The 26,969-nt window shown below is 41.0% G+C and overlaps 5 protein-coding genes across 6 annotated transcripts in view; all 5 read right to left on the bottom strand.

The window, feature by feature from the left end:
• Nucleotides 1-988: 988 nt before the first annotated feature.
• Nucleotides 989-11,923, bottom strand: LOC129189659 (protocadherin beta-16-like). Of its 2 annotated transcripts, XM_054791574.1 has the most exons (3): nucleotides 4,796-11,923; nucleotides 3,814-3,850; nucleotides 989-2,954 (listed from the first exon to the last, which is right to left on the bottom strand). In XM_054791574.1, exons 1-2 carry the CDS (start codon nucleotides 7,367-7,369, stop codon nucleotides 3,839-3,841), a joined length of 2,586 nt encoding a protein of 861 aa, XP_054647549.1. In that variant the 5' UTR covers nucleotides 7,370-11,923; the 3' UTR covers nucleotides 989-2,954; nucleotides 3,814-3,838. The 2 variants fall into 2 exon arrangements, with proteins under 2 accessions (XP_054647549.1, XP_054647548.1); XM_054791573.1 differs by lacking the exon at nucleotides 3,814-3,850.
• Nucleotides 989-15,099, bottom strand: LOC129189660 (protocadherin alpha-C2-like). Its single transcript, XM_054791575.1, has 3 exons — nucleotides 11,930-15,099; nucleotides 3,814-3,850; nucleotides 989-2,954 (listed from the first exon to the last, which is right to left on the bottom strand). Exons 1-2 carry the CDS (start codon nucleotides 14,342-14,344, stop codon nucleotides 3,839-3,841), a joined length of 2,427 nt encoding a protein of 808 aa, XP_054647550.1. The 5' UTR covers nucleotides 14,345-15,099; the 3' UTR covers nucleotides 989-2,954; nucleotides 3,814-3,838.
• Nucleotides 989-20,192, bottom strand: LOC129189661 (protocadherin alpha-C2-like). The gene is made up of 3 exons (XM_054791576.1): nucleotides 15,107-20,192; nucleotides 3,814-3,850; nucleotides 989-2,954 (listed from the first exon to the last, which is right to left on the bottom strand). Exons 1-2 carry the CDS (start codon nucleotides 17,507-17,509, stop codon nucleotides 3,839-3,841), a joined length of 2,415 nt encoding a protein of 804 aa, XP_054647551.1. The 5' UTR covers nucleotides 17,510-20,192; the 3' UTR covers nucleotides 989-2,954; nucleotides 3,814-3,838.
• On the bottom strand, nucleotides 989-26,966 carry LOC129189663 (protocadherin alpha-C2-like). Its single transcript, XM_054791578.1, has 3 exons — nucleotides 22,718-26,966; nucleotides 3,814-3,850; nucleotides 989-2,954 (listed from the first exon to the last, which is right to left on the bottom strand). The coding sequence occupies exon 1, from the start codon at nucleotides 26,073-26,075 to the stop codon at nucleotides 23,679-23,681; it is 2,397 nt and encodes a 798-aa protein (XP_054647553.1). The 5' UTR covers nucleotides 26,076-26,966; the 3' UTR covers nucleotides 989-2,954; nucleotides 3,814-3,850; nucleotides 22,718-23,678.
• LOC129189662 (protocadherin alpha-C2-like) overlaps nucleotides 989-26,969 on the bottom strand; it is a 29,868-nt gene continuing 3,887 nt past the window's right edge. Inside the window, exons 2-3 of the mRNA XM_054791577.1 lie at nucleotides 3,814-3,850; nucleotides 989-2,954 (exon numbers count right to left, since the gene is read on the bottom strand). Coding sequence (XP_054647552.1) covers nucleotides 3,839-3,850 — 12 coding nt within the window. The 3' untranslated portion in view covers nucleotides 989-2,954; nucleotides 3,814-3,838. The remainder of the gene's footprint in view (nucleotides 2,955-3,813; nucleotides 3,851-26,969) is intronic.

Below are 26,969 nucleotides of genomic sequence, written 5' to 3'. Positions count from 1 at the left end.
ATAGAACGAATACATCATGGTTACAGATAAAGCCATTCTGAAATTGTATATATATTTTTTTTAATTCCGTCAAAAGTCACACCCCTCACAATGATCACGTCATATCTTTGGATGCAGCCCAAACATAAATGCGCATGCTCGGACTTTGCCGCATGCTGCAACCAAATCCCCCTCCCCTCTCTCCACTCTGCACCAATTCGAACAGATTGTATCATGGCAAATGATTTCCATTAACAACCAATGGTCTGTCTCCTGGTGCTTACGTGAGCGCGAGCATTGTGTGTGAACTGGAATATTAAATGACGGGCTGCGTCAGAGCAACATGTACAACGCCCTTCAGGGAGCAGACAGCTCGTCGTCATGGCAACGCAGCTCCTTTAGGCAGGTCACTGTGCTGAGAAAGAATAGATGCAATGGGGGAGGGATGCTGTGAATCCTGTAGAGTATTGTATCCACATGCCCTGTGCTCAGAAATGTTTTCTGTTAAGGCTTGTACATTATCTTTGGTTGCATTGCATTAAATATTTACTAGTATATTTTTAAAAGTCATATCAGTGTGATGATTGCACTAGTATTATGCATGCTTTAGATGCATAGTAAAGGACATATTTGCTTTGTTCCGAGTGGTCAAAGGTCACTTGACCAGAAGAGTGAGTCAGATTAATTACAACATGTGTATTTTAATTGATTTGCCTGCATGCTTAATAGCAATAACCCACCATATCTTCTTGACCGTGTCCTTGCCTCTCATGAGCTCATGCTCCCTGGAGACAGTGGTGTTGTGTGCACAACACAGACTCAGCATTTCCACCTTTGTGTTATGGACTGGTTTGCTGCATGGCCCTTAAAGTTTAATAATGTAAGCAATCTCTCACAAAATTTTAATGTAATGATAAAAATCACCACAAACAAGAAATTATGCATCATTACATCTACTCATGTGACCTCCTCCAAACTCCTGACATATTCCATAATTTAAAACCTTAAGTTTTGTTCCCAATATGTTTTTTATTCAATCGGTCATACAATAAACTCACATTACACACACACAATTTTAGAATACGATTCACTGTCAAAACACCACTGTACAAATGGACTTATTGTATGCATACTTGCCTGGAAAACATTACAACTTTAAACATGTTCTCTGATGCAATTTCAGCTGTGCGCTTGCATGGTATCAACATACTATATAATACTTTATATGCTGTACATACTGTGTAAGTTAAAGCGATTTAGTTTGTGTGATGGCACAGCAGTTCAGTGGCACTGAAAAGGTCAGACACAGTTTTTGATGTAGTTCAAGTTATGACAACACAATTGAAACAACATTAAACTGCTTCCACTCAAAGGCATTGTGTCAGAATATACTGAAATCAGTGGCTGTTTTGCTTTGCGTATTGAATCTATACCTTTATACTCAGTATGATGTGAAAACACACCTTGATGTATTTTAACAAAAAATGTAATATGAAAATCATTATGAAGACTACATCCAGTTCTGCCACCATGTATTTCTGTGTTGCATTGCAGGTACAGGAGTCAGTAATACACCTGAGCACAGCTTCCAATAGATGAAAAGTGCACACTATTCCAGTACTGTAAACATTTAGTACATAACTGTATGCTATTAGCTTTGAGTTGTACAACATCAGACAAGGTTGATATGAAGGAACATCCAGAGTTTGGCTTCTTAGATAAAAGTAATCAATATGTTAGATACACCTGTACTTTGTCATATCTACACACTTCGGTTTACTTTAGTCCTTAACATTCAAACGCACTCATTATGGTGACTGCTTTTTTTGAATGCATACACGTCACAACAGCCACCTGTTCTTTAGGAGAAAACAATGCAATGCAGTTCTTATACTGTTGGTCCCTCTTGTATCTTGCTCTGAGAGAATACATGTGATGCAATACAGAAAATGAATTTTATCACACAATAACTAAAACTCTTACTATGGTTATGGCATGCAAAACAAGTGAAAAATAGCTACATGTTGACAAAAGGCCCCCTTTTTCTGTGTTTGAGTTACTTGTTTATGGGAGATAATTTTGTATACAAAAGTTTAAGCATTGCTTGACAATTGTAGTGGCCTCAGTTGCATGTGCAACACTATTTTGCCAGAGTAATAGTGGCAAAATAGGTAATAGTCAGGTAATAGTCAGGGCAAGATTTTTCAACACACTTGTCTGCTAATTGCAGTGCATTATTTTTGTACTGAATCCTACTTAATTCATGTGAACAGACCTGTTGAGTTTGTTGAATCACTCTGCACACTTGTTCATCTTTGTGGGCCTTGCGTACATATAAAGCACAATGTCATTTACAAAACCTAAAGTCACTTTTTACAAAACTTGGATTTAAGAAAAATCGCACTGGTGCTTATTTTTTTGTAAATTGTGCCATTTCAAATGTCACTCATGTGGATAATGGGCAACACAAAGCACAAAAGTTCATACAATTGTAAACTACACATAATGGGTGTTCCTTTTTAAGAGGGAAAACAGTCTCTTGTAGGCAATTCAACATTCCATTGTCCACTCAAATAGTCCCCTTATTCATTTGGCTTTTTTCACAATCCACACGGCACAGTCTATTTCTTGGCAAGTAACATCTCCTTAACATTTTTCGGGCGGGGATGACGCTCTTAGAGTGTGGTTGAAGCCATGCAGTCATATCATGCACAATGAAGAGATTATTAGAAAGGCTTTGATTGGCTTTTCATGTGCTTAAAGAAAGAAGAGAGGGTAGTGGGTCGGCGTTTATATCATCAGCCATTGCATTCAGGATCTCGAGTGTGAAGAACCAGGCGGAGCATGAAGGCCATGGGAGCGATGTCAACGCAAGGTCATCTCTTTTTCCTCTGTCGCTCACCCATCAGGATTGGTCCGATATGCAGCAAGGAGTTCCTGCCTTATGTCGATCTGGTGCTGCTGGTTGTGGATGCCTGTGAGACAAATGAGACAAAAAAATATAAGACGTAAGACAACTAGACAGTCAGTGATAGATGTGTGCCACTAAGACAGGAGGCTGCAGGCAGAAGACAGAAGGCATGGAGGGGTTAGGCACATCCCGAAATACATAGATGAGATAGTGGTCTATATCAGTGATTATGCCATGCTTTGGAAATGTGAGAGGGAGTGTGGTTGCTTGGTAACTGGGTGACAGAGCTTGTTTTGCACATTCCCTGTACAAAAAAATAGGTCAGAGATGAACACAACATAAAAAATGTTGTGAGGTCTCAGTCTATTTATATTTACAAACACAGTCAGAACCACCACAGATCCAGTTAATTAAGCTATGAACAACAATGAATAGAAAAAAACACCTTGTTACGTGCATTAATTTGTATTAATCTGTTTATATTATTGCATTTTGTTCATAAGCAAAGACAGCAAGTAAGTTAATGTTAGTCAAAGGGTGCATCGAAGGACTCGCTGCAGTTGGCCCATCACTTTGTTCACACATAATGACAAGGACAACACACATTTGCTGCAAATGATCAAATCATATCAGTCCGTATCATCATATAATCACCTACACTGTGACTATTGTATAGGATTTGCCTGTATTTTAGCACTTTCTGGATAGACAAAAACTATTTGTCATCATCAATATTTGCATACATTTAGAGAGCTTTAAAGATAAGACAGTGATGTGATCAAAAGCAGACAAATGTGGACATGAAGAGGGAATACAACGTGTCAGAGAGTAAACAAAGAGGAAACAATGTCAAACATCCAAAGAAGTGTGCCAAAGAAAAAAAAAACGTGTCTCCATATTGAGGGAGCGAGATTCCTGCATACCTCCATGCTGCAGAGTGGACTTCCCTCATTTAGGGTACTTTAGAGCGGGAAAGAAGAAAAAAACAATTAAAAGTGAGCTGAGACAAGGCAATACATAAAACACATTTGATTGTTAAGGTATCCTGTGTGAGTAGATGCTGGGACAAAACAACGTTTTGATGTCACCACATTCAGCAGGTTTAGTGCTGTTGACCTGAACAACATACTTAATCATTAGTTTCAAATGAACAGACACATCCATTTAATCCGATCATTTCCTTAAATGACTCATACTGGGCACATCTCGTTTACTGTACCTGGGTAAAGGTTGTTAGACAAGACAGGCAACAAACCACAAGCAACAGTTAAAATTCACTTTTTGTAGAAAGTGTTGATCCACAAAACTTTTGCAATAGTGGTTTTGTGTATGCTATTCTGATATGTGTATGTTGAGTTGCAAGAATCTTATTGACATAAACATGTATATATGTGATACTTGTATTCATCCCCACCTTTGGTGTACTTTTTGTTTTGAATATTTAAACTCCCAGTCACTCCAGCAAAGGCAGAAAACACATAATTCCAACTTAGAAAAAGAATTTTGCAAATGCTGTTTGATGGAACATTTTGTTGCAGCATATCGTAAAATGTTGACTCATACACCAAAATGCAGTTAAACACATACACTTTATCTGTGTACAAACTGTCCTTCAGGCTGAATTAAAATACGATTCTGCTTTCATAAAAAAAAAAAAAGGAACACATGCCGCAAAACACAGCCCTCAAATTATAAATCTGGGGATATTTTTTAATGACCTGATTATCCATTTTGTCACCTGCATTGACATGCATGTTTTCAATTTAGAAAAAAAAAACAGCTGAATATTGCATCAGCGTTTACATGATGCAGAATAAGAATCCAGCATGAAAGTGGAAAACATCTGACGTGATTTGCAGCCTCCTCTCTCCTCATCACTGTTGTCAAATTAGTAAATAACTTTACCTGCAAAGTAGAAGTAGCAGAGCCACTAGTCTCAGACATGCCTGTGCTCCTGGGAATACTGGACACGATGTATCTGGAGCCCTTTGGCAGAGGCTGTCTGACCACCAGCTTTCCTTTCCTGGTCTCTGCTAGAAACAGACTGTACCAGTAGGCATCGTTGGACACCAGAGTGGAATCAGCAATGGTGGAGTTCCTCTCACTGATCACACTGCTCCTGCTGGGGGGAGCTGCTATGCTGGGCTTGGCTTTCTGACACTTGAGCACGATGGTGACCAAGATGGTGATGAGCAGCAGGAAGGACACTGAACCCAGACCGATGACCAAATACAGGTTGAGGTCTGAGAAGATGTCATATTCCAGAGGCACCTCAGTCATGTCTGAGTAGGTCTTCACAGCAGTCTCCACTGTGGACAGCTTGATGGTGACTGTAGCAGAGAGAGCAGGCTCCCCGTTGTCCTTGGCAACAATAACCAGTCTCTGATGACGTGGATCTTTGTAACTGAACATCCTCATAGTGCGGATCTCTCCGTTGTACTGGTCCAGACTGAACAAGGTGGCGTCGGTCACCTGCAGGAATTGGTAGGTGATGCGAGAGTTGTGTACCGAGTCCACATCCAAGGCTATCACCTTGGCAACCAGAGAGCCTTTATCCGTGGATCTGGGAATTTTGTCCTCCACCACAGAGCCGTGTGCTCGCCAAGGAGAGACAATAACTGGAGCGTTGTCGTTCTGGTCCACAATGATGATGTGGACGGTCACGTTGCTGCTGAGTGGAGGAGAACCAGAGTCTCTGGCCTCAATGTGGAAAAGAAAGTCCTTCTCCATCTCATAGTCAAACGTTTTTAGTGCATAAAGATTCCCGTTCTCTGGATTGATGGAGAACAGCATGGACATGGAGGTGTTGGCTATCTCCTTCTCGAGGATGAAGTAAACTAGGTACTGGTTCTCATGGAGGTCAGGGTCAAACGCACTGAGTGAACTGAGCAAGGCACCAGGAGCGTTATTCTCCATCACACGTATGGTATAAAAGGACTGAGGGAAGTGTGGAACATTGTCATTCACATCCAACAGATGTAAAGTCATTGTTTCATTGTCACTTAAAGGAGGGGAGCCTCTGTCTGTCACAGTGAAGGTGATGTCATATTCTGGAACCTTCTCACGGTCTAATGGCTCTGAGACCACTAACTTATAATAGTTATCAGAGGACTCTTTCAGTTTAAAAGGCATATTATGAGGAATGTGAAGATCCACCACCCCATTGTCACCTGAGTCCTTATCACTCACACTGACCACTGCTACCACTGTGTCAACAGGTGTGTTTTCATTCAGTGGACTTAGAAAAGACTTAATAGAAATTTCAGGGTGGTTGTCATTCATGTCGGCCACCTGTATAGTTAGTCTACACTGACTAGACAAGGAATTAAGCCCCTTATCGCTTGCTATGACTTCCATTTCATACAATTTTAAATCTTCATAATTAATCATCTCCTTTATTCTTATTTCACCATTTTCCTGATTCAAACTAAACATATTTTGTGTTCTTTCTGACGTGTACAAACTATAAGAATAATGCACATCAGAATTGGAGCCTTCATCTAAATCTGTGGCATTCATTTGAATCACTAGACTGCCAATAGGAGAGTTCTCCATCACGTCTACGGAGTATTTGTCTTTTTCAAAAGAAGGGGCGTTGTCATTGACATCCAAGACTCGAACAATGATGCTGGCCGTCCCCGTGCGCGTGGGAACTCCACCGTCCACAGCAGTGAGGATGAGATGATGAACAGCCTGCTCCTCTCTGTCCAGCATCTTCATCAGAATCAAATCTGCAAACTTCGAGCCGTCTCTCCCCGTTTGAATTTCAATGTTGAAATGCTGGCTGGAGCTCAGATGGTAGTTCTGCACAGAATTGGCTCCAACATCTGGATCCACGGCATTATTCAGAGAGAACCTTTCTCCCACCGGGCTCGCCTCGGAGATGTCCAGATGCATGGTCCCTCGTCTAAAATGAGGAGCGTTGTCGTTAATATCCGTGATTTCCACTTCAATGTTGAACATCCGGATTGGATTTTCAATCGTTGCGTCTAATTTAAGGAAACAAGAGGTCGTCGTTTTCAAGGGGCACAGCAGCTCTCTGTCTATTCTCTCCAAAATAAAAAGCTCTCCGGTGTTCTTGTTGATGTCCAGGTATTTTTTATTTGCAACGACATCGATGCGCATTTTCCTTTTGCTGAGCGTCCTCACGTCTAAACCCAAATCAGACGCCAAATTAGCAACAACGGAGCCTTCCTCCATTTCTTCGGGCACAGAATAATGAGTGACGCTCCACACGGTGTTCATCATGGCGCAAAGAAAAAGAAATACGCCAACATACCCTTCCCACGAATACACACGAGCCATTTTGGGAATAATTCGTTGCTGCAACAACGACATATGACGTGAAATCACAGATCCGCCTTTATAAAATACAGAAAATAATGCCTCCCCTCCAGGAAAAGGCTTCTTTTTGACTGGTGTTAGCACGTCACGCCCCCAACCAGCCACCAATAGAAAAGCTTGTAAATATGACTTCATAGCTTAGGAAGTTTTTGTGGACAGCAGCGACGTGAACTGTCGTTTATGAAATCAGCATTATTAAACTTTTTGTTTGATAATTGTGTGAAAAGTTTCGTTCAACTAAAAAAATGTGGTCACCTTAATTGGATTTGCATAATAGACTAATTTTAAATGGACGTGCAGTTGTATTTAAAAAAAAAGATATAATTTATCGTAGCTTCAATTCTTGTAATGGTTCTCAACATACTGAACAAATCACGATATGCATAACTAAAAGTAGGAATAGATTTATCATTTGTCAGATGTTTTGTTTACATAATATTGTTTGAATAATTTATCATTCTTTGTTTCTATGGTAGGGAGTTGTATGGCAATGTTTCCCTTTTTTATATGTTGGTTTAGTTTTTTTCATACGGAAGTTCTGAGTAGTGTATTATGCATTGTGCAGTTTATTGTGTTTATTTTAAATTTTTGGCTATTTATTTTAGACCATGTACATGTGCAATGATAGTCGTCTTTAATCTGAATATACACTATATTGCCACACATTAAAATAATTTAATTCAGGTGTTCCAATAACTTCCATGGCCACAGGTGTATAAAATCCGTATGCATATTTTATACTGCAACTGTTGAATCTCCCCAAAGGATAAATAAGTCCATCTTCTCCTTTCTTATTAAGCACCATGGGCATGTAGACTGCTTCATGACAATAAAACTCTCTTGAATCTTGAATCTTCAACAAACATTTGTGAAATAATGGCTCACTTTCAAGAGCTCAGTCAATTCCAGCACTGTGATGGGATTCCACCTATGCAACAAGTCCAGTTGTGAAATTTAATTGCCACTAAATATTTCACAGTCAACTCTCAGTACTATTATAACAGAGTGGAAGCAATAGGAATGACAGCAAATTAGCCACTATTGGAGAAAGACTTTTTCTGTGAATTCCAGTTGCACTTGAGAAGAGGTCAGCGTGAAATGATGACTGTAAGACTCGCTTGCATAAGATGCTTTCCAAATGTTCTCCAATGTCCTGCCAAGAAGCTCTGCTTCCAGAAAAGGAAGGAAGTCCAGATAAGGAGAGAGTTCTCTTAATCCACGTCATTGTTATTGCTCAGAACCCCTATTTAACTGTGGTTGGATAAACAACAGAGCCTTCTCCCTCAAACTACAAACATGTCTTGTTTTTGCTTCTCAACATTCCACGACACCAAAAAGTGGTAGGCCACATAATGAGAGAGCAGGGTCAGCGGATGCTGAGGCACTTCGTGCACAGAGGTTTCCAACTTTCTGCACAGTCAATCGCTTAAGACCTCCAAACTTCAGGTGGCCTTTGTAACGGATGCCAGCTAGCTGTGCTTACGTTAAATAAAAGTCACTCCCCAACGCCTTAAAAGCCGCACTGGTCAGTGGGTTAGAAGCCTGGGCTTTTAGCTTACTGGTTCGACTCTCAGGCAGGGGGAATGCGTGGTCACGGGATTGAGCACGGGAATGTGCTCAATCAACTTCAAACTACTTCAAGAACAGCGTGCAGGGAGCCTAATTGAATGGTTTTCCATGGTCGAGCAGTTGCATCCAAGCCATACATAGCCAAGTGCAATGCAAAGCATTGGTGTAAAGTGGTGTAAAGTGTTTCCCAACTTTTTTTGTCTTGTGTACCCCCAGAGCATTTTCGTCATAACATGAGTACCCCCTCTCTCATACATGTTGATAATTCTCCAAAAGTAGAATGTAACACAGCTGTTATTATTTTAGCGCAGCTGTGCCACAGGTTACTGTCTCCCTAGGGAAACTAGTTGGTGTGCACATGTTCCATTTTATTGTCTGGCTCAATATGAGATGACTGAGAATATTTACTCATCATCTTGGAAATTAAATGTTTACACATACCCCCTGCAATTTGCTCGTGTACCAGTAGTGGTACCCGTACCTCTGGTTGGGAAGCACTGATGTAACGCACACCGTCACTGGACTCTAGAGCAGCGGTGACACATTATGTGGGGTGATGAATAACACCTCTCCATCTAACAATCTGATGGACGAGTCTGGGTTTGCAATTGCCAGGAGAACTGTACTCATGTGACTTCCTTGTGCCAAGTGGAAAGTATGGTGTAGGACGGATAATGGTGTGGGGTCGTTTTCATGAAATGGGCTTGGACCCTTAGTTCCACTGAAAGTAACCCTGAATGTTTAAGCATACCAAAAAATTGCAGACATTGTCATACTCCCAACATTGTAGGAACAGTTTGGGAATGGCCCTTCCTGGTCCAACATGACTGCACACCAGCACACAAAGCAACTTCCAAAAAGACACGGATGACCAGGTTTGATGTGGAAGAACATGACAAGCCTGCAAAGAGTCATGCAGGGATTCTTGTCCAACATCAGTGTCTGACTGCACAAATGCACTTCTGGAAGAAGGGTAAAAAATTCCCACACCCCATTCGTGGAAAGCCTTCTGAGAAGAGTTGAAGCTGTTATAGCTGCAAAGGATGGCCCAACGTCATATTATTGTATTGTATTGTATGTACTTTATTTATCCCACAGCGGGGAAATTTACTTGTTACAGCAGCAACCCCATTATTATTATATATTAAACCCCATCGATTAAGAATTGAATGTCACTTAATTTCATATGTGTATAAAGGCAGGTGAGGAAACCTTTTGCAATGTTGTGTATACCCTAATTTGCCTAATTAGTTATCATGTTTACCAGTAACTTTTTAATTACTTATATTTAGGGATGTCCAATAGTATCTGGCGACCTATATTATTGGCCAATCCATCCATGCCGCTTATCCTCACTAGGAGAGAAGAGAAGGCCTTGCTGGCCCTGACTGCACACCACTAGGGGTTTTTTTTGCCGATATTGGTATCCGTGAGCAAGTGAGACTTTATCAAAATGCACCATGCTACACAGAGAAACAAAGCTTGCTACTTCAATATGTCCACAGTCTGGAATTAGCTCCAATTTTCGCCATCAGATTGAAAGTACCTTGGGTATTGTCATTAATTCATTACAAAAGGTCAGAAGAAAACCGAAACGTACAAAAATCGAGGCATTTATTTCTGTAGGAGATCATTAAAATCCAATTAATCCATTGCAGACACCGAAAATTAACAAAATATACACTTAGAATATAGTTTTACATGCAGACAATGCAAAATAATTATTAAATGACAAAACAATGAAACATATTGTTGATACGGACTTCATGTACATCCTGGCGAGATAAATTCAATAAAATTTCCCCGCTTCTTTATCAAATTGCTGGAACGTGCAACTTTCTTTGGCCCCATGACAGGTTATTTAGCAAATACTTAAAATAAAATCAAATCAAATAAAAAATGTAGCACTCAATAAAAAAAAATGCACTGACAGGGACCCAGCAAAGCAAAGGGTGCTTTGTTTGGGCACTTGATTTCACGAAACAATACAGTGCATTATTAAGCACAATATTGTACGAAAACCGACACGGTACAAAAGCCAAAGCAAAATGACTATCGAACTAACTACTGACAATAAGATACATGAGATACGTGGCTAATGACAAAATGTTTCAAAATAAATATGGTACTTTTGTATAACTTGTCTCGCATATTGTAGTATTTGGCTTATTTTGCAGAAACAGTGCTTATTTGTGAAATGCATCCAGTGGCATCACAGTAAAAGAAGCAGAATGTGTTAATTCATTACATGTTGTGACCTGACATTAGTTTGAGAGAAAAGCTGCAGATTGGCATCAGTCATAATGGACAATATTTTTGTATCGGTAAGAAAGACAATATGAAACATCTCTATTTATGTTATTACTCTATGCCAATTTGAAATCCGAAAACAATTTACAAATAGAATGTTTTCATGTTTGAGCCTTTGGTATGCTTTCCAGTTTGTTCTCAACTAATTAACTTAATTGTGCTTGTCTCATGCTTATGCTTATGTGTGTTTATGTGATACATGTGGGTACAAGAGAACAAATATTACTTCAAACTAAAACCAGCATACACACTAAAAAAGTCCATCCATCCATCACATCCATTTTCTATACTGCTTGGTCCTCATTAGGGTCATAAATAAGCTGGAGCCTATCCCAGCTGACTTCAGCCTAGAGGCAGTGTACACCCTGTCCGTCAGCCAATCAAAGGGCATGTATAGACAAAACAAGCATTCACACCCACAATCACACAATTTACAGTCTCCAATTAACCTAAGATTCACATTTGTGGAATGTGGGAAGAAACTGGAGTACCTGGAGATAACCACACACGCACAGGGAGAAAACGCAAACACCACACAGAGATGTTCTCTTGATTGTGTGGTCAACATGCTCACCACTCGGCCACCGTGTGCCCCAATATTAATTTGTATGCTATTTTCACATATTTTCACATATTTTTACATAAAAATTGCAGCAGTAATTCATTTGATTGTAGATGCAAAATATTTGAGAACTAAAGGATGAGGAAAGGTTGGTAGTAATATTTAGGACAGAAAAGATCATAAATTGAAAGGACTCATAACCCTCTGGAATGTGGTGAAGTCTGATAACTTAAAGGTGTTGCTTGTTTTCATACCTGCAAGGTAGAAGTAGCAGAGCCACTAGTCTCAGACATGCCTGTGCTCCTGGGAATACTGGACACGATGTATCTGGAGCCCTTTGGCAGAGGCTGTCTGACCACCAGTTTTCCTTTCCTGGTCTCTGCTAGAAACAGACTGTACCAGTAGGCATCGTTGGACACCAGAGTGGAATCAGCAATGGTGGAGTTCCTCTCACTGATCACACTGTTCCTGCTGGGGGGAGCTGCTATGCTGGGCTTGGCTTTCTGACACTTGAGCACGATGGTGACCAAGATGGTGATGAGCAGCAGGAAGGACACTGAGCCCAGGCCGATGACCAAATACAGGTTGAGGTCTGAGAAGATGTCATATTCCAGAGGCACCTCAGTCATGTCTGAGTAGGTCTTCACAGCAGTCTCCACCGTGGACAGCTTGATGGTGACTGTAGCAGAGAGAGCAGGCTCACCGTTGTCCTTGGCAACAACAACGAGTCTCTGATGACGTGGATCTTTGTAACTGAACATCCTCATAGTGCGGATCTCTCCGTTGTACTGGTCCAGACTGAACAAGGTGGCGTCGGTCACCTGCAGGAACTGGTAGGTGATGCGAGAGTTGTGCACTGAGTCCACATCCAAGGCTATCACCTTGGCAACCAGAGAGCCTTTATCCGTGGATCTTGGGATTTTCTCCTCCACCACAGAGCCATGCGCTCGCCAAGGAGAGACAATAACTGGAGCGTTGTCGTTCTGGTCAACGATGATGATGTGGACGGTCACGTTGCTGCTGAGTGGAGGAGAACCAGAGTCTCTGGCCTCAATGTGGAAAAGAAAGTCCTTCTCCATCTCATAGTCAAACGTTTTTAGTGCATAAAGATTCCCGTTTTCTGGATTGATGGAGAACAGCATGGACATGGAGGTGTTGGCTATTTCCTTCTCTAGGATGAAGTAAACTAGGTACTGGTTCTCATGGAGGTCAGGGTCAAACGCACTGAGTGAACTGAGCAAGGCGCCAGGAGCGTTATTCTCCATCACACGTATGGTATAAAAGGACTGAGGGAAGTGTGGAACATTGTCATTCACATCCAGCAGATGTAAAGTCATTGTTTCATTGTCACTTAAAGGAGGGGAGCCTCTGTCTGTCACAGTGAAGGTGATGTCATATTCTGGAACCTTCTCACGGTCTAATGGCTCTGAGACCACTAACTTATAATAGTTATCAGAGGACTCTTTCAGTTTAAAAGGCATATTATGAGGAATGTGAAGATCCACCACCCCATTGTCACCTGAGTCCTTATCACTCACACTGACCACTGCTATCACTGTGTCTACATCAATATTCTCACTGACTGGACTTTGGAAAGATTTAATAGATATTTCTGGATGATTGTCATTCATGTCCTCAATTTGAATTTTAATTGTACATTGTCCTGATAGAGGGTTGACTCCTTTGTCTGCTGCTATAACTTCCATATCATAAATCCTAAAATCTTCATAGTTTAACATTCCTTTAACAGTAATTTCGCCTGTAGAAGGATTCAGATTAAAAGTTTCTTGTGTTTTCTCTGGTGTATATAAACTATATGAATACGTTAAATCAGAATTGGAGCCTTCATCTAAGTCAGTAGCATTTAAATCAATAACAAGGCTTCCAATTGGAGAATTCTCCATGATTTTAACACTGTAAATAGATTCATCAAACAAAGGGGCGTTGTCATTAGTGTCTAAAACCTGAACAATCATTTTGGCAGTACCAGAACGTGGAGGTTTACCGCCATCTACTGCTGTTAATATTAAATTGTGCACAGCCTGCTTCTCTCTGTCTAAACTCTTCTTTAATATCAAATCTGCAAATTTTGTTCCCTCTCTTCCAGTCTGAACTTCGATGTTAAAATGCTCACTTTCACTCAGATGATATGTTTTAACAGTATTGCTGCCAACATCAGGATCCACTGCATTGCTGAGAGAGAATCTCTCCCCTTGCGGTGTCGATTCAGATATATCCAAATGAATGGCGTCTCTCCTAAATTGAGGGGCGTTGTCGTTCATATCCATTATTTCCACCTCGATGTTAAAAATGCGCACAGGATTTTCAAGAATCACTTCCAGTCTGAGATAGCAAGATGCGGATGATTTAGTGGGGCAAATATGTTCTCTGTCAATCTTCTCAACAATATAGAGCTCTCCCGTGTCTTTGTTCACGTCCAGATATTTCTTATTTGCAATAATGTCCAGACGCATTTTCCTCTGGTTGAGTGTTTTAACATCCAGTCCGAGATCGGTAGCAAGATTTGCAACTACTGATCCCTCTTTCATTTCCTCGGGTATAGAATAATGAGTCACGGAGGCTAATATTTGATGAACAGAGCAGAAAAAAATAACAATGACGAGCAGCACGTACCTTTGAAATGGCGGTTTTAACACAATGGACCTCATTGTCTTTTGCGCGCGCACTGCACCTCAATAAAGGTCCAAGACGCGTGTTCCGTTTCGTCAAATTTCGACGAAAAAATAGTACAAAAGCTTCTAAGCGATTTAATTCCAGAGAACACCCTGTCGGCAAAATGACTGACCACATTCACGGAGGCGCATTTCAGCACTGCCGGAAGATCCAGTGGATTTAAGATCCGCCCAATGACGATGTTCTGTTGTGACGGTGTGAATGGGCTGGTATTTCAATAACAAAACAGCGCCACCATAACACAACTTTGACACATGTTATCATCATGACATACGATACAAATAGTTTACACATTTGTGTTTGGGTTTAAATTGCTGAAGCACAAAGTAGATTATATGAAACATGTATTGTTTATAATTATACGGAGACTGGTGTGTACAGTGGTTAAGAATTTGGCTTGAGATCGAAGGGCCACAGGTTTGATTAGGGATATGAGATACATGGCTCAACTCAGTACAAATGCACTTAAGCAAAGCACCCAAACATGTGCTTTTACCCAATGCTCCCAAACTGCCCCACACGCTCTGGAGACCTGCACACTGCTCCGTTGTGTCATGATGCGTGCTTAATGAGTTCCCTTAAATACTGAGGTCAATTATTATTACCACTTGTACAAGAGCATAAAAAGGGTTTTAATCTGAAACCCTCACAATATTACAAAAGTTGTGAAGCGCTACAATAAACAAAATATTCCTGCACTCTAAAACACTGACCACATGTCATAAATTGACTCATACCTGCAGGGTAGAAGTAGCTGAGCCACTAGTCTCAGACATGCCTGTGCTCCTGGGAATACTGGACACGATGTATCTGGAGCCCTTTGGCAGAGGCTGTCTGACCACCAGCTTTCCTTTCCTGGTCTCTGCTAAAAACAGACTGTACCAGTAGGCATCGTTGGACACCAGAGTGGAATCCGCAATGGTGGAGTTCCTCTCACTGATCACACTGTTCCTGCTGGGGGGAGCTGCCATGCTGGGCTTGGCCTTCTGACACTTGAGCACGATGGTGACCAAGATGGTAATGAGCAACAGGAAGGACACAGAGCCCAGGCCGATGACCAAATACAGGTTGAGGTCTGAGAAGATGTCATATTCCAGAGGCACCTCAGTCATGTCTGAGTAGGTCTTCACAGCAGTCTCCACTGTGGACAGCTTGATGGTGACTGTAGCAGAGAGAGCAGGCTCCCCGTTGTCCTTGGCAGCGACAACGAGTCTCTGATGACGTGAATCTTTGTAACTGAACATCCTCATGGTGCGGATCTCTCCGTTGTACTGGTCCAGACTGAACAAGGTGGCGTCGGTAACCTGCAGGAACTGGTAGGTGATGCGAGAGTTGTGCACTGAGTCCACATCCACGGCTATCACCTTGGCAACTAGAGAGCCTTTATCCGTGGATCTGGGGATCTTTTCCTCCACCACCGAGCCGTGCGCTCGCCAAGGAGAGACAATAACTGGAGCGTTGTCGTTCTGGTCTACGATAATGATGTGGACGCTCACGTTGCTGCTGAGTGGAGGAGAGCCAGAGTCTCTGGCCTCAATGTGGAAAAGAAAGTCCTTCTCCATCTCATAGTCAAAAGTCTTTAGTCCGTAAAGATTCCCATTCTCTGGATTGATGGAGAACAACATGGACATGGAGGTGTTGGCTATTTCTTTCTCTAGGATGAAGTAAACTAGGTACTGGTTCTCATGGAGGTCAGGGTCAAACGCACTGAGTGAACTGAGCAAGGCGCCAGGAGCGTTATTCTCCATCACACGTATGGTATAAAAGGACTGAGGGAAGTGTGGAACATTGTCATTCACATCCAGCAGATGTAAAGTCATTGTTTCATTGTCACTTAAAGGAGGGGAGCCTCTGTCTGTCACAGTGAAGGTGATGTCATATTCTGGAACCTTCTCACGGTCTAATGGCTCTGAGACCACTAACTTATAATAGTTATCAGAGGACTCTTTCAGTTTAAAAGGCATATTATGAGGAATGTGAAGATCCACCACCCCATTGTCACCTGAGTCCTTATCACTCACACTGACCACTGCTATCACTGTGTCTACATCAATATTCTCACTGACTGGACTTTGGAAAGATTTAATAGATATTTCGGGATGATTGTCATTCATATCCTCAATTTGAATTTTGATTGTACATTGTCCTGATAGAGTGTTGACTCCTTTGTCTGCTGCTATAACTTCCATATCATAAATCCTAAAATCTTCATAATTCAACATTCCCTTAACAGTGATCTCACCAGTAGAAGGATTCAGATTAAAAGTTTCTTGTGTTTTCTCTGGTGTATATAAACTATATGAATACGTTAAATCCGAATTGGAGCCTTCATCTAAGTCAGTAGCATTTAAATCAATAACAAGGCTTCCAATTGGAGAATTCTCCATGATTTTAACACTGTAAATAGAATTATCAAACATAGGGGCGTTGTCATTCGTGTCTAAAACATGAACAATAATACTGGCTGTGCCAGAACGTGTGGGTGTACCGCCATCTACTGCTGTTAGTATTAAATTGTGCACAGCCTGCTGCTCTCTGTCTAAGGCCTCTATCAGAATCAAATCAGCGAATTTTGACCCATCCCTTCCAGTCTGAATTTCTATTGCAAAATAATTACTTTGGCTTAATTGATATGTTTTTACAGAATTGGACCCGACGTCTAGGTCGACTGCATTGCTCACAGAGAAGCGCTCACCCGCCAGGGTTGCTTCTGAAATATCCAAATCAATTGTGTCCCTCCTAAAATGAGGTGCATTATCATTTATATCCAGTACTTCTAATTCTATGTAAAATATTCGTTTGGGATTCTCAATAATTACCTCCATTTTAAGGTAACATGACGTCTTGGTGGGGCAGAGAGACTCCCTGTCTATTCTCTCGGCAATGTACAGTTCCCCGGTTTCTTTGTTCAAGTCCAGATATTTCCGACTGGCAATGATCTCAATGCGCACTTTCCTCTCAGTCAGCGTTTTCACATCCAGACCCAAATCTGCAGCTAGGTTTGCTACAACAGATCCTTCCTCCATCTCTTCAGGGACAGAATAGTGTGTCATCGCAGACGTGTAGGACAGGATGGCACAGAAAAGAAACAATGTCGACACTCGCCTCGTCCTCTCCACTGCTCTGATAAAATCCCCCATTGTTTCGGTTCTTTTCGTCAACCTGCAGTCAAAATTCAGGGCCTCTAAAATGACCTACGAGTCCGTTTCTTCACCACACACAAGAAAGATGTAAAAAATCATCAAAAGTAAACCAGTTCGTTCAGAACCAGGAGCTGTTCCTTTCCTTCTTTCTCTCCTTATGTCCAATGATGGATGTCATCATGAGGACAATGTCTCAAGTGAACAGGCTGAGAAACGACGACACCCTGTGCTCCAGTAGAGCCTCTCTAATGCTATGTCATGTTTTGTAATTCTCACAAATGTATTATATTGTTTGTGTGGAGCTCGCTGACTTGTCCTTTTTATCTACCTTCACATAATCATGCCCTGTCATACACGTTATTATTAGTCTTAAAAGCAAGTCAATTGAGAATATCTGGTATCTTATATAGTAATGTATATTTTGAGTATCCATTTGAAACTACAAAAATACAATCTTGATTTGCATTGTAAATTTCGTTGATAAATAATTTTCGTCATAGTTTTCGTCAATGACTTTTTTTCCCTGACAAAAAAGAGATGATGACTAATCAGAACAAATGCACGTTGACAAAAACTCTGACGAAATGGACAGACAGCTACGTCAACGAATGTTGACAGAAATGAAACCCAGTCATATCTATTTCGCATTGTAGACGGTAGAGACAAATTAGGAATATATCCCATCACGACTACGTTAGCTGCGTGTGGGAAAGGGGGCGGGATCGAGTTACGCAGGAGGTTCAACCAGACCTATATTGTCTTTGTGAGAGAGGTCTGTTGGATTTTGCGCTTCAAAACCATACCGTATGCTATAACATTGTGACAAGTGCACGCTGCAATATGACTTACGCTTGGGAGAAAGAGAGCAGTAGACACATGGGCACATTTCACGTTTGACGCTGTGCAGAACAAGACACTGTGTAAACATTGTGAATGATTATCACCGCTAAAAAGACAGCTAACATGAAGCTACATCTACAAACAAGTCATCCTGACAAGTGACTATTTGTACAATAATATGTTATCATTTTCCTACGTTATGTTTACTGCTGTTTTTATTGTTGAGAAAGAGCAGCATGTTGCATTACAGATGACTACATTGCGTTACGCAGAGTGGATTTGTTACTGCATACAGTAGTTAGAGGTCTACTGCCTCCTATTCATAAATTATTCAACATCTGACAAAATATTTGACTTTTTAAAATTTTCAGGTAAAATAATATAACATTATAACGTGAAATTATTGATTTAATGATATATTAATTGAGAGCAGGTGCACTTTTTGTTGGTCATTTTATTGGGATACTTTGCAGGTAACCTAAATAAGGGTGGTTTCAAAGACATTTCTAAAGAGCCCTTATACTTTATATTGTGACTACACTTATTTGACTAATATGTTGTGAAATTGAATCGACTAAAAAATGATTTTAATTGACTAATGTATGACTAAAACTAAAATACGTTTTAGTCAAAAAAACTATTACAAATTCAACAAGTGCTGTAAAAATAAACACTGAGTTGTTGTGTTTATGAAACATAAATGTTGTCATTTACAGGGAAGTACTGTATAGTAATGTGTGTCTTATCTTCTGATAGATTTGCTCAAAGATCTAAGACAGCAGGAAAAAAAAACCCTATTTAAGAATTTTGATTATTGTGAAATTCCTGGTGCAGGTTTAGCTGAGATCATGTTGACTTGCTGGTCAGTAACCTTTAAAAGTGTTCAAAAAAATGATAATAATAAAGTAAGAGTGCGCATAATGGTGATGACAAAAAAATATAGCCTCCGTGTCTTTGTTTATTGCCTGTTTTGATTATAACAAAAGTAAAATGGTTCTCTTCAACACGGACGTGTGCTCCATCACCTGGAGTTGGATTTTCTGCTTCTACAATGTATTTGTTACATTTTGACACATTGCATTGATGTTTGTAATTTTCAGTGCTTGTTCAATCAATGTAAGGCCCTGTCCACATGGGAACGTTCTTGTTTTTGTTTTTTTTTCTGGCGGGTTGAAAAAAAGTTGCGTCCACACTGTGATGGATTAGTAAATAGTTACATCCAGACAGAAACGGATAACTGAATGTAACACACAAGGCACATCTATGTGTGGCTCTGTGAACAAATACACGAGCGGACCCACCTGACACGCCAAAAAATAGAAGAAGAAAGAAAGGATGCGCATAAGTCCGTTGTCTTCATATTTTCAAGGCTCGTGGAATTACATGTGCGTCATTTTGGGAGAAAAGAAAATAGAAAAAAACCTTGAGAATGTCGAGTGCGGTGAGCCATGACACTGGAAATATTCAAATATGTTGGCTTGTTGTCAAAGCTCACTTCTGGTCACTGGTCATGTAACGGTGATGTCATCATTAAATTGTAGCGGATTTGCTAGTCTATCTGGAAACGGCGAGCTGGCGTTTTCAGATTTTCCCACTGTGGAAGCCGTTCTCAAAAAATACAGTTTCAGGTCACCTAGAACACCGATCCCGTGTGGATGAGAGGCTGAAATTACAAAATACTTTGACATTTTGACCTGAAAACGCTTCCGTGTGGATAGCCCCTAAAAATTCTACTTACTTTGTTATATAGCTCACAGAAGAGCACATCTAAAAAGTCCCCCCAGTGTTGACCATTATATTTTGAGTTTACCTGATTGTTGTAGAACAACAATGTTCTATAAACAGGATTTACATGAAATATGAATGGCTAGAATGACACACAACTGGAAAATGTTGAATTCCAAAATTAGTTTGATATGCAAAATTAATGTTCTGAATTGTACTATATTATCATACTGACTCAAACAACAAATCATTAGCATGTCTCCCCATACCTGCAAGGTAGAAGTAGCAGAGCCACTAGTCTCAGACATGCCTGTGCTCCTGGGAATACTGGACACGATGTATCTGGAGCCCTTTGGCAGAGGCTGTCTGACCACCAGCTTTCCTTTCCTGGTCTCTGCTAGAAACAGACTGTACCAGTAGGCATCGTTGGACACCAGAGTGGAATCAGCAATGGTGGAGTTCCTCTCACTGATCACACTGCTCCTGCTGGGGGGAGCTGCTATGCTGGGCTTGGCCTTCTGACACTTGAGCACGATGGTGACCAAGATGGTGATGAGCAGCAGGAAGGACACAGAGCCCAGGCCGATGACCAAATACAGGTTGAGGTCTGAGAAGATGTCATATTCCAGAGGCACCTCAGTCATGTCTGAGTAGGTCTTCACAGCAGTCTCCATCGTGGACAGCTTGATGGTGACTGTAGCAGAGAGAGCAGGCTCCCCGTTGTCCTTGGCAACAACAACGAGTCTCTGATGACGTGGATCTTTGTAACTGAACATCCTCATGGTGCGGATCTCGCCATTGTACTGGTCCAGACTGAACAAGGTGGCGTCGGTCACCTGCAGGAACTGGTAGGTGATGCGAGAGTTGTGCACCGAGTCCACATCCAAGGCTATCACCTTGGCAACCAGAGAGCCTTTATCCGTGGATCTGGGAATTTTGTCCTCCACCACAGAGCCGTGCGCTCGCCAAGGAGAGACAATAACTGGAGCGTTATCGTTCTGGTCTACGATAATGATGTGGACGGTCACGTTGCTGCTGAGTGGAGGAGAGCCAGAGTCTCTGGCCTCAATGTGGAAAAGAAAGTCCTTCTCCATCTCATAGTCAAAAGTCTTTAGTGCGTAAAGATTCCCATTCTCTGGATTGATGGAGAACAGCATGGACATGGAGGTGTTGGCTATTTCCTTCTCTAGGATGAAGTAAACGAGGTACTGGTTCTCATGGAGGTCAGGGTCAAACGCACTGAGTGAACTGAGCAAGGCGCCAGGAGCGTTATTCTCCATCACACGTATGGTATAAAAGGACTGAGGGAAGTGTGGAACATTGTCATTCACATCCAACAGATGTAAAGTCATTGTTTCATTGTCACTTAAAGGAGGGGAGCCTCTGTCTGTCACAGTGAAGGTGATGTCATATTCTGGAACCTTCTCACGGTCTAATGGCTCTGAGACCACTAACTTATAATAGTTATCAGAGGACTCTTTCAGTTTAAAAGGCATATTATGAGGAATGTGAAGATCCACCACCCCATTGTCACCTGAGTCCTTATCACTCACACTGACCACTGCTATCACTGTGTCTACATCAATATTCTCACTGACTGGACTTTGGAAAGATTTAATAGATATTTCGGGATGATTGTCATTCATGTCCTCAATTTGAATTTTGATTGTACATTGTCCTGATAGAGTGTTGACTCCTTTGTCTGCTGCTATAACTTCCATATCATAAATCCTAAAATCTTCATAATTAAGCATTCCTTTAACAGTAATTTTGCCTGTAGAAGGATTCAGATTAAAAGTTTCTTGTGTTTTCTCTGGTGTATATAAACTATATGAATATGTTAAATCAGAATTGGAGCCTTCATCTAAGTCAGTAGCATTTAGATCAATAACAAGGCTTCCAATTGGAGAATTCTCCATGATTTTAACACTGTAAATAGATTTGTTAAACAAAGGGGGGTTGTCATTAGTGTCCAAGACCTGAACAATAATTTTGGCAGTACCAGAACGAGGAGGCGCACCCCCATCTACTGCTGTTAATATCAAATTATGCACAGCCTGCTGCTCTCTGTCTAAACTCTTCTTTAATATCAAATCTACAAATTTGGACCCATCTCTTCCAGTCTGAACCTCAATTTTAAAATGCTCACTTTCACTCATATGATATGTTTTCACTGTATTACTGCCAACATCAGGATCGACTGCATTACTCAAAGAAAATCTCTCTCCAGCATGTGTTGATTCTGATATGTCCAAGTGAATTACGTCCCTCCGAAATTGTGGAGCGTTGTCATTCATATCCAAAATCTCCAGCTCAATGTTGAATATTCTAACAGGATTTTCAAGTATTGCTTCCATTTTCAGGTAACATAAGGTCAGCGTTTTCGTGCAAAGATGTTCCCTGTCAATCTTCTCCACAATGTACAGTTCTCCAGTCTCTTTGTTCACGTCCAGATATTTTTTGTTGGCAATGATGTCGAGCCGCATCTTCCTTTTGTCTAATGTCTTCACATCTAAGCTCAGGTCACTAGCAAGATTGGCAACAACAGATCCTTCTTTCATCTCCTCTGGGATGGAATAGTGAGTCACTGAAGCATTGTTGTAAAGAATAAAGGAGAAAAGAATTACGAGCGCCACGTACCTTTTGCACCGCATTGTGATATGAAGCAGCATTATTGGTTGATTGTTCCTTAAACGTTATTCGTCCGTGCAAATAATATTTAAAACATCCTTAGTTGAATTCCATTCCAAGTATGTGAAATCTCTCAAAAAGCTTTAGGATGGTGAAGTTTTCAAGCCTCGTTTCACGCCTTTCTGCCAGAGCTCAGCGCACGGAGGTTATGTGAAACCTTCCACAGGAAATCTCAAGGCTGCGGCGGGCAACTATTATTGCAAAGTAAACAGCGCCACGCCCTGTATTTTTGCGGCAGTACACCCAATTTCACCAAGGTTTGTTAACATTTGAAGATTAACAAAAAAAAATAAAGACAGACTGAAGGACATTACTTTTTATGGGACTTGGTTTTAGATTTTTTTTAAATGTTTTTATGGCAAAATGCGAAATTAAAGGGGCTGTAAAGGGGCTGTCTTTGTTTTCTGTTTAGCTCCAAATTACACTTCTTTAAACCAAAAAACAAAAAAACACCACCGGCATGTATACATTACCAGTAGTGGTTTAAAAGAACAAATGAAACAAATAAATGTCGATATTTGGCAGAACTGGAAGTTAAACCTTGTTAAAATGCCATGCAGGCCAAATAAGATGAATGCCATTCATGGCTTTTACTCACAGCTGTTTCGTATGCACGTACAGTATGTGTCTGTAGCGCATGCACATAAACAAACACGGCATCAGAAGTGACTGACAATCGTTAGCCATTGTGTGGTTATGATAACCTATTCATTCAATGCAGCTAACGTTAGTAGCTAAATGTTGCCAAATTTAAATTATTACAAACTTAACCAATGCTCATGTGTGTTATGCGGGGTGTATCTTGCAACGGCACAGCAAAAAGAGGCGGGATTTACAACACCTAACCAAGGCAGACAGTAGCTTTAAGACATTATGCTCACTGCAAAAACATACAAAAGTTGAACGCCTATCATACCTGCAAAGTAGAAGTAGCAGAGCCACTAGTCTCAGACATGCCTGTGCTCCTGGGAATACTGGACACGATGTATCTGGAGCCCTTTGGCAGAGGCTGTCTGACCACCAGCTTTCCTTTCCTGGTCTCTGCTAGAAACAGACTGTACCAGTAGGCATCGTTTGACACCAGAGTGGAATCAGCAATGGTGGAGTTCCTCTCACTGATCACACTGTTCCTGGAGGGAGGAGCTGCTATGCTGGGCTTGGCCTTCTGACACTTGAGCACGATGGTGACCAAGATGGTGATGAGCAACAGGAAGGACACTGAACCCAGACCGATGACCAAATACAGGTTGAGGTCTGAGAAGATGTCATATTCCAGAGGCACCTCAGTCATGTCTGAGTAGGTCTTCACAGCAGTCTCCACTGTGGACAGCTTGATGGTGACTGTAGCAGAGAGAGCAGGCTCCCCGTTGTCCTTGGCAACAACAACCAGTCTCTGATGACGTGAATCTTTGTAACTGAACATCCTCATAGTGCGGATCTCTCCGTTGTACTGGTCCAGACTGAACAAGGTGGCGTCGGTCACCTGCAGGAACTGGTAGGTGATGCGAGAGTTGTGCACCGAATCCACATCCAAGGCTATCACCTTGGCAACCAGAGAGCCTTTATCTGTGGATCTGGGGATCTTTTCCTCCACCACAGAGCCGTGCGCTCGCCAAGGAGACACAATAACTGGAGCGTTATCGTTCTGGTCTACGATGATGATGTGGACGGTCACGTTGCTGCTGAGTGGAGGAGAGCCAGAGTCTCTGGCCTCAATGTGGAAAAGAAAGTCCTTCTCTATCTCATAGTCAAAAGTCTTTAGTGCGTAAAGGTTCCCGTTCTCTGGATTGATGGAGAACAGCATGGACATGGAGGTGTTGGCTATTTCCTTCTCGAGGATGAAGTAAACGAGGTACTGGTTCTCATGGAGGTCAGGGTCAAACGCACTGAGTGAACTGAGCAAGGCGCCAGGAGCGTTATTCTCCATCACACGTATGGTATAAAAGGACTGAGGGAAGTGTGGAACATTGTCATTCACATCCAGCAGATGTAAAGTCATTGTTTCATTGTCACTTAAAGGAGGGGAGCCTCTGTCTGTCACAGTGAAGGTGATGTCATATTCTGGAACCTTCTCACGGTCTAATGGCTCTGAGACCACTAACTTATAATAGTTATCAGAGGACTCTTTTAGTTTAAAAGGCATATTATGAGGAATGTGAAGATCCACCACCCCATTGTCACCTGAGTCCTTATCACTCACACTGACCACTGCTATCACTGTGTCTACATCAATATTCTCACTGACTGGACTTTGGAAAGATTTAATCGATATTTCTGGATGATTGTCATTCATATCCTCAACTTGAATTTTGATTGTACATTGTCCTGATAGAGTGTTGACTCCTTTGTCTGCTGCTATAACTTCCATATCATAAATCCTAAAATCTTCATAATTAAGCATTCCTTTAACAGTAATCTCACCAGTAGAAGGATTCAGATTAAAAGTTTCTTGTGTTTTCTCTGGTGTATATAAACTATATGAATATGTTAAATCCGAATTGGAGCCTTCATCTAAGTCAGTAGCGTTTAAATCAATAACAAGGCTTCCAATTGGAGAATTCTCCATTATTTTAATGCTGTAGATAGATTTGTTAAACAAAGGGGCGTTGTCATTAGTGTCTAAAACATGAACAATAATACTGACAGTACCAGAACGAGGAGGTGTGCCTCCATCTACTGCTGTTAATATTAAATTATGCACAGCCTGCTGCTCTCTGTCTAATGTCTTTTTTAATATCAAATCTGCAAATTTGGACCCATCTCTTCCAGTCTGAACCTCAATATTAAAATGCTCGCTTTCACTCAGATGATATGTTTTCACTGAATTGCTCCCCACATCAGGATCTACTGCATTGCTCAAAGAGAATCTTTCCCCTGCTGACGTAGACTCAGATATATCTAAATGAATGGCGTTTCTCCTAAACTGCGGAGCGTTGTCATTCATATCTAGTATTTCTAGCTCTATATTAAAAATACGCAGTGGGTTTTCCAGTGTCACCTCCAACTTGATATAACAGGATGCTGATGATTTACTTGGACAAAGGATTTCCCTGTCAATCTTCTCCACAATGAACAGTTCCCCAGTCTCTTTGTTCACATCCAGATATTTCTTGTTAGCGATGATGTCGACGCGCATCTTGCGTCTAATCAGACTTGTAACGTCCAAACTGAGATCGTTTGCAAGATTGGCAACTACTGATCCTTCTTTGAGCTCCTCAGGGATGGAATAATGAGTCACTGAAGCCCAAACACAGTGAATTGTGTACAAGAACGCAATGAGGAGCACATACCTTTTGTGTGGCCTCATTGTCACGGATGTCCAGTATTTCCTATACACAGCGCGTTAGTGTCAGTGTGGTACAATAAACGTGTTTATAGTCGTCAAGGTGATATTCCTCCCACAATAATTAAGGTTTCACCCAGAAGAGAGCCAAATAATATGGCCCACTGTTCCACGGAGCACCACGGAGCTGTCCTTTTCTTTCCATACCCTCCGCCAAATTAAAAAAAGAAATTCCCCGTCAATGTAAGAGTGGGATGGATATTAACAAAGCAGATAAATAGCGCCATCCTCTGCGTCTTTGCTGACATTACATAACATGAAGTAATTATTGAAGGAATTAGATTCCAATATGGGGCTATTTTTTTTTTAAATATGGTTATCTCATCCAATGAAATTATGTTGTAATCAAGGTGGGTTTGTTTTTTTTTCAATTTCTGTACACATTTATTTTCAATAAGATCCTCCATTCATTTAATATAAATGTTCTTTATTGTTCCATCCATGTTCCCATTGTATTTCATTGCCTTCCCCATATTTATGAAGCCAGAACCACCACTGTCCCGTAGCATTGTAAAATTAACAAGATAAATCTCCTTTTAACATGTTTGGATTCTTCTTGAAATCAATTAGGTTGTTGTTTGTTGTGCTTGTGTATCGTACTTTATATGTTATGCCCTTGGACCCTGAATGAATTCTGGATCTGAATGAAATCACTTCCCTTTTAGCCATGAACCTCATACATCAGTTCATTACAAATCATTACTGACTTTCTTTTTTACACCATTTAGGTGAAAAAAGACACTGAATATATGCTTCTGGCATTCATTTATTGTGTGTAAGTGGAGGGTTTGCCACATGCTTAAATAGAAAAACCACAAAAAGGCTACATAAAAAGGTTGAAATGGGTCCCAACAATTA

Source organism: Dunckerocampus dactyliophorus, chromosome 11, assembly GCF_027744805.1.
Source record: "Dunckerocampus dactyliophorus isolate RoL2022-P2 chromosome 11, RoL_Ddac_1.1, whole genome shotgun sequence".
In the NCBI taxonomy this organism is placed as follows: domain Eukaryota; kingdom Metazoa; phylum Chordata; class Actinopteri; order Syngnathiformes; family Syngnathidae; genus Dunckerocampus; species Dunckerocampus dactyliophorus.
This window is presented reverse-complemented; position numbering and strand designations above follow the sequence as displayed.

Bases quoted from the DNA above. Each gene is read 5' to 3' on its own strand.
- LOC129189663 (XM_054791578.1), bottom strand. From the start codon at position 26,075: ATGAGGCCACACAAAAGGTATGTGCTCCTCATTGCGTTCTTGTACACA.
- LOC129189661 (XM_054791576.1), bottom strand. From the start codon at position 17,509: ATGGGGGATTTTATCAGAGCAGTGGAGAGGACGAGGCGAGTGTCGACA.
- LOC129189660 (XM_054791575.1), bottom strand. From the start codon at position 14,344: ATGAGGTCCATTGTGTTAAAACCGCCATTTCAAAGGTACGTGCTGCTC.
- LOC129189659 (XM_054791573.1), bottom strand. From the start codon at position 7,369: ATGAAGTCATATTTACAAGCTTTTCTATTGGTGGCTGGTTGGGGGCGT. The intron at 2,955-4,795 runs GTAAAGTTATTT...TTTGTCTCACAG, and splicing joins CTGCTACTTCTACTTTGCAG to GCATCCACAACCAGCAGCAC.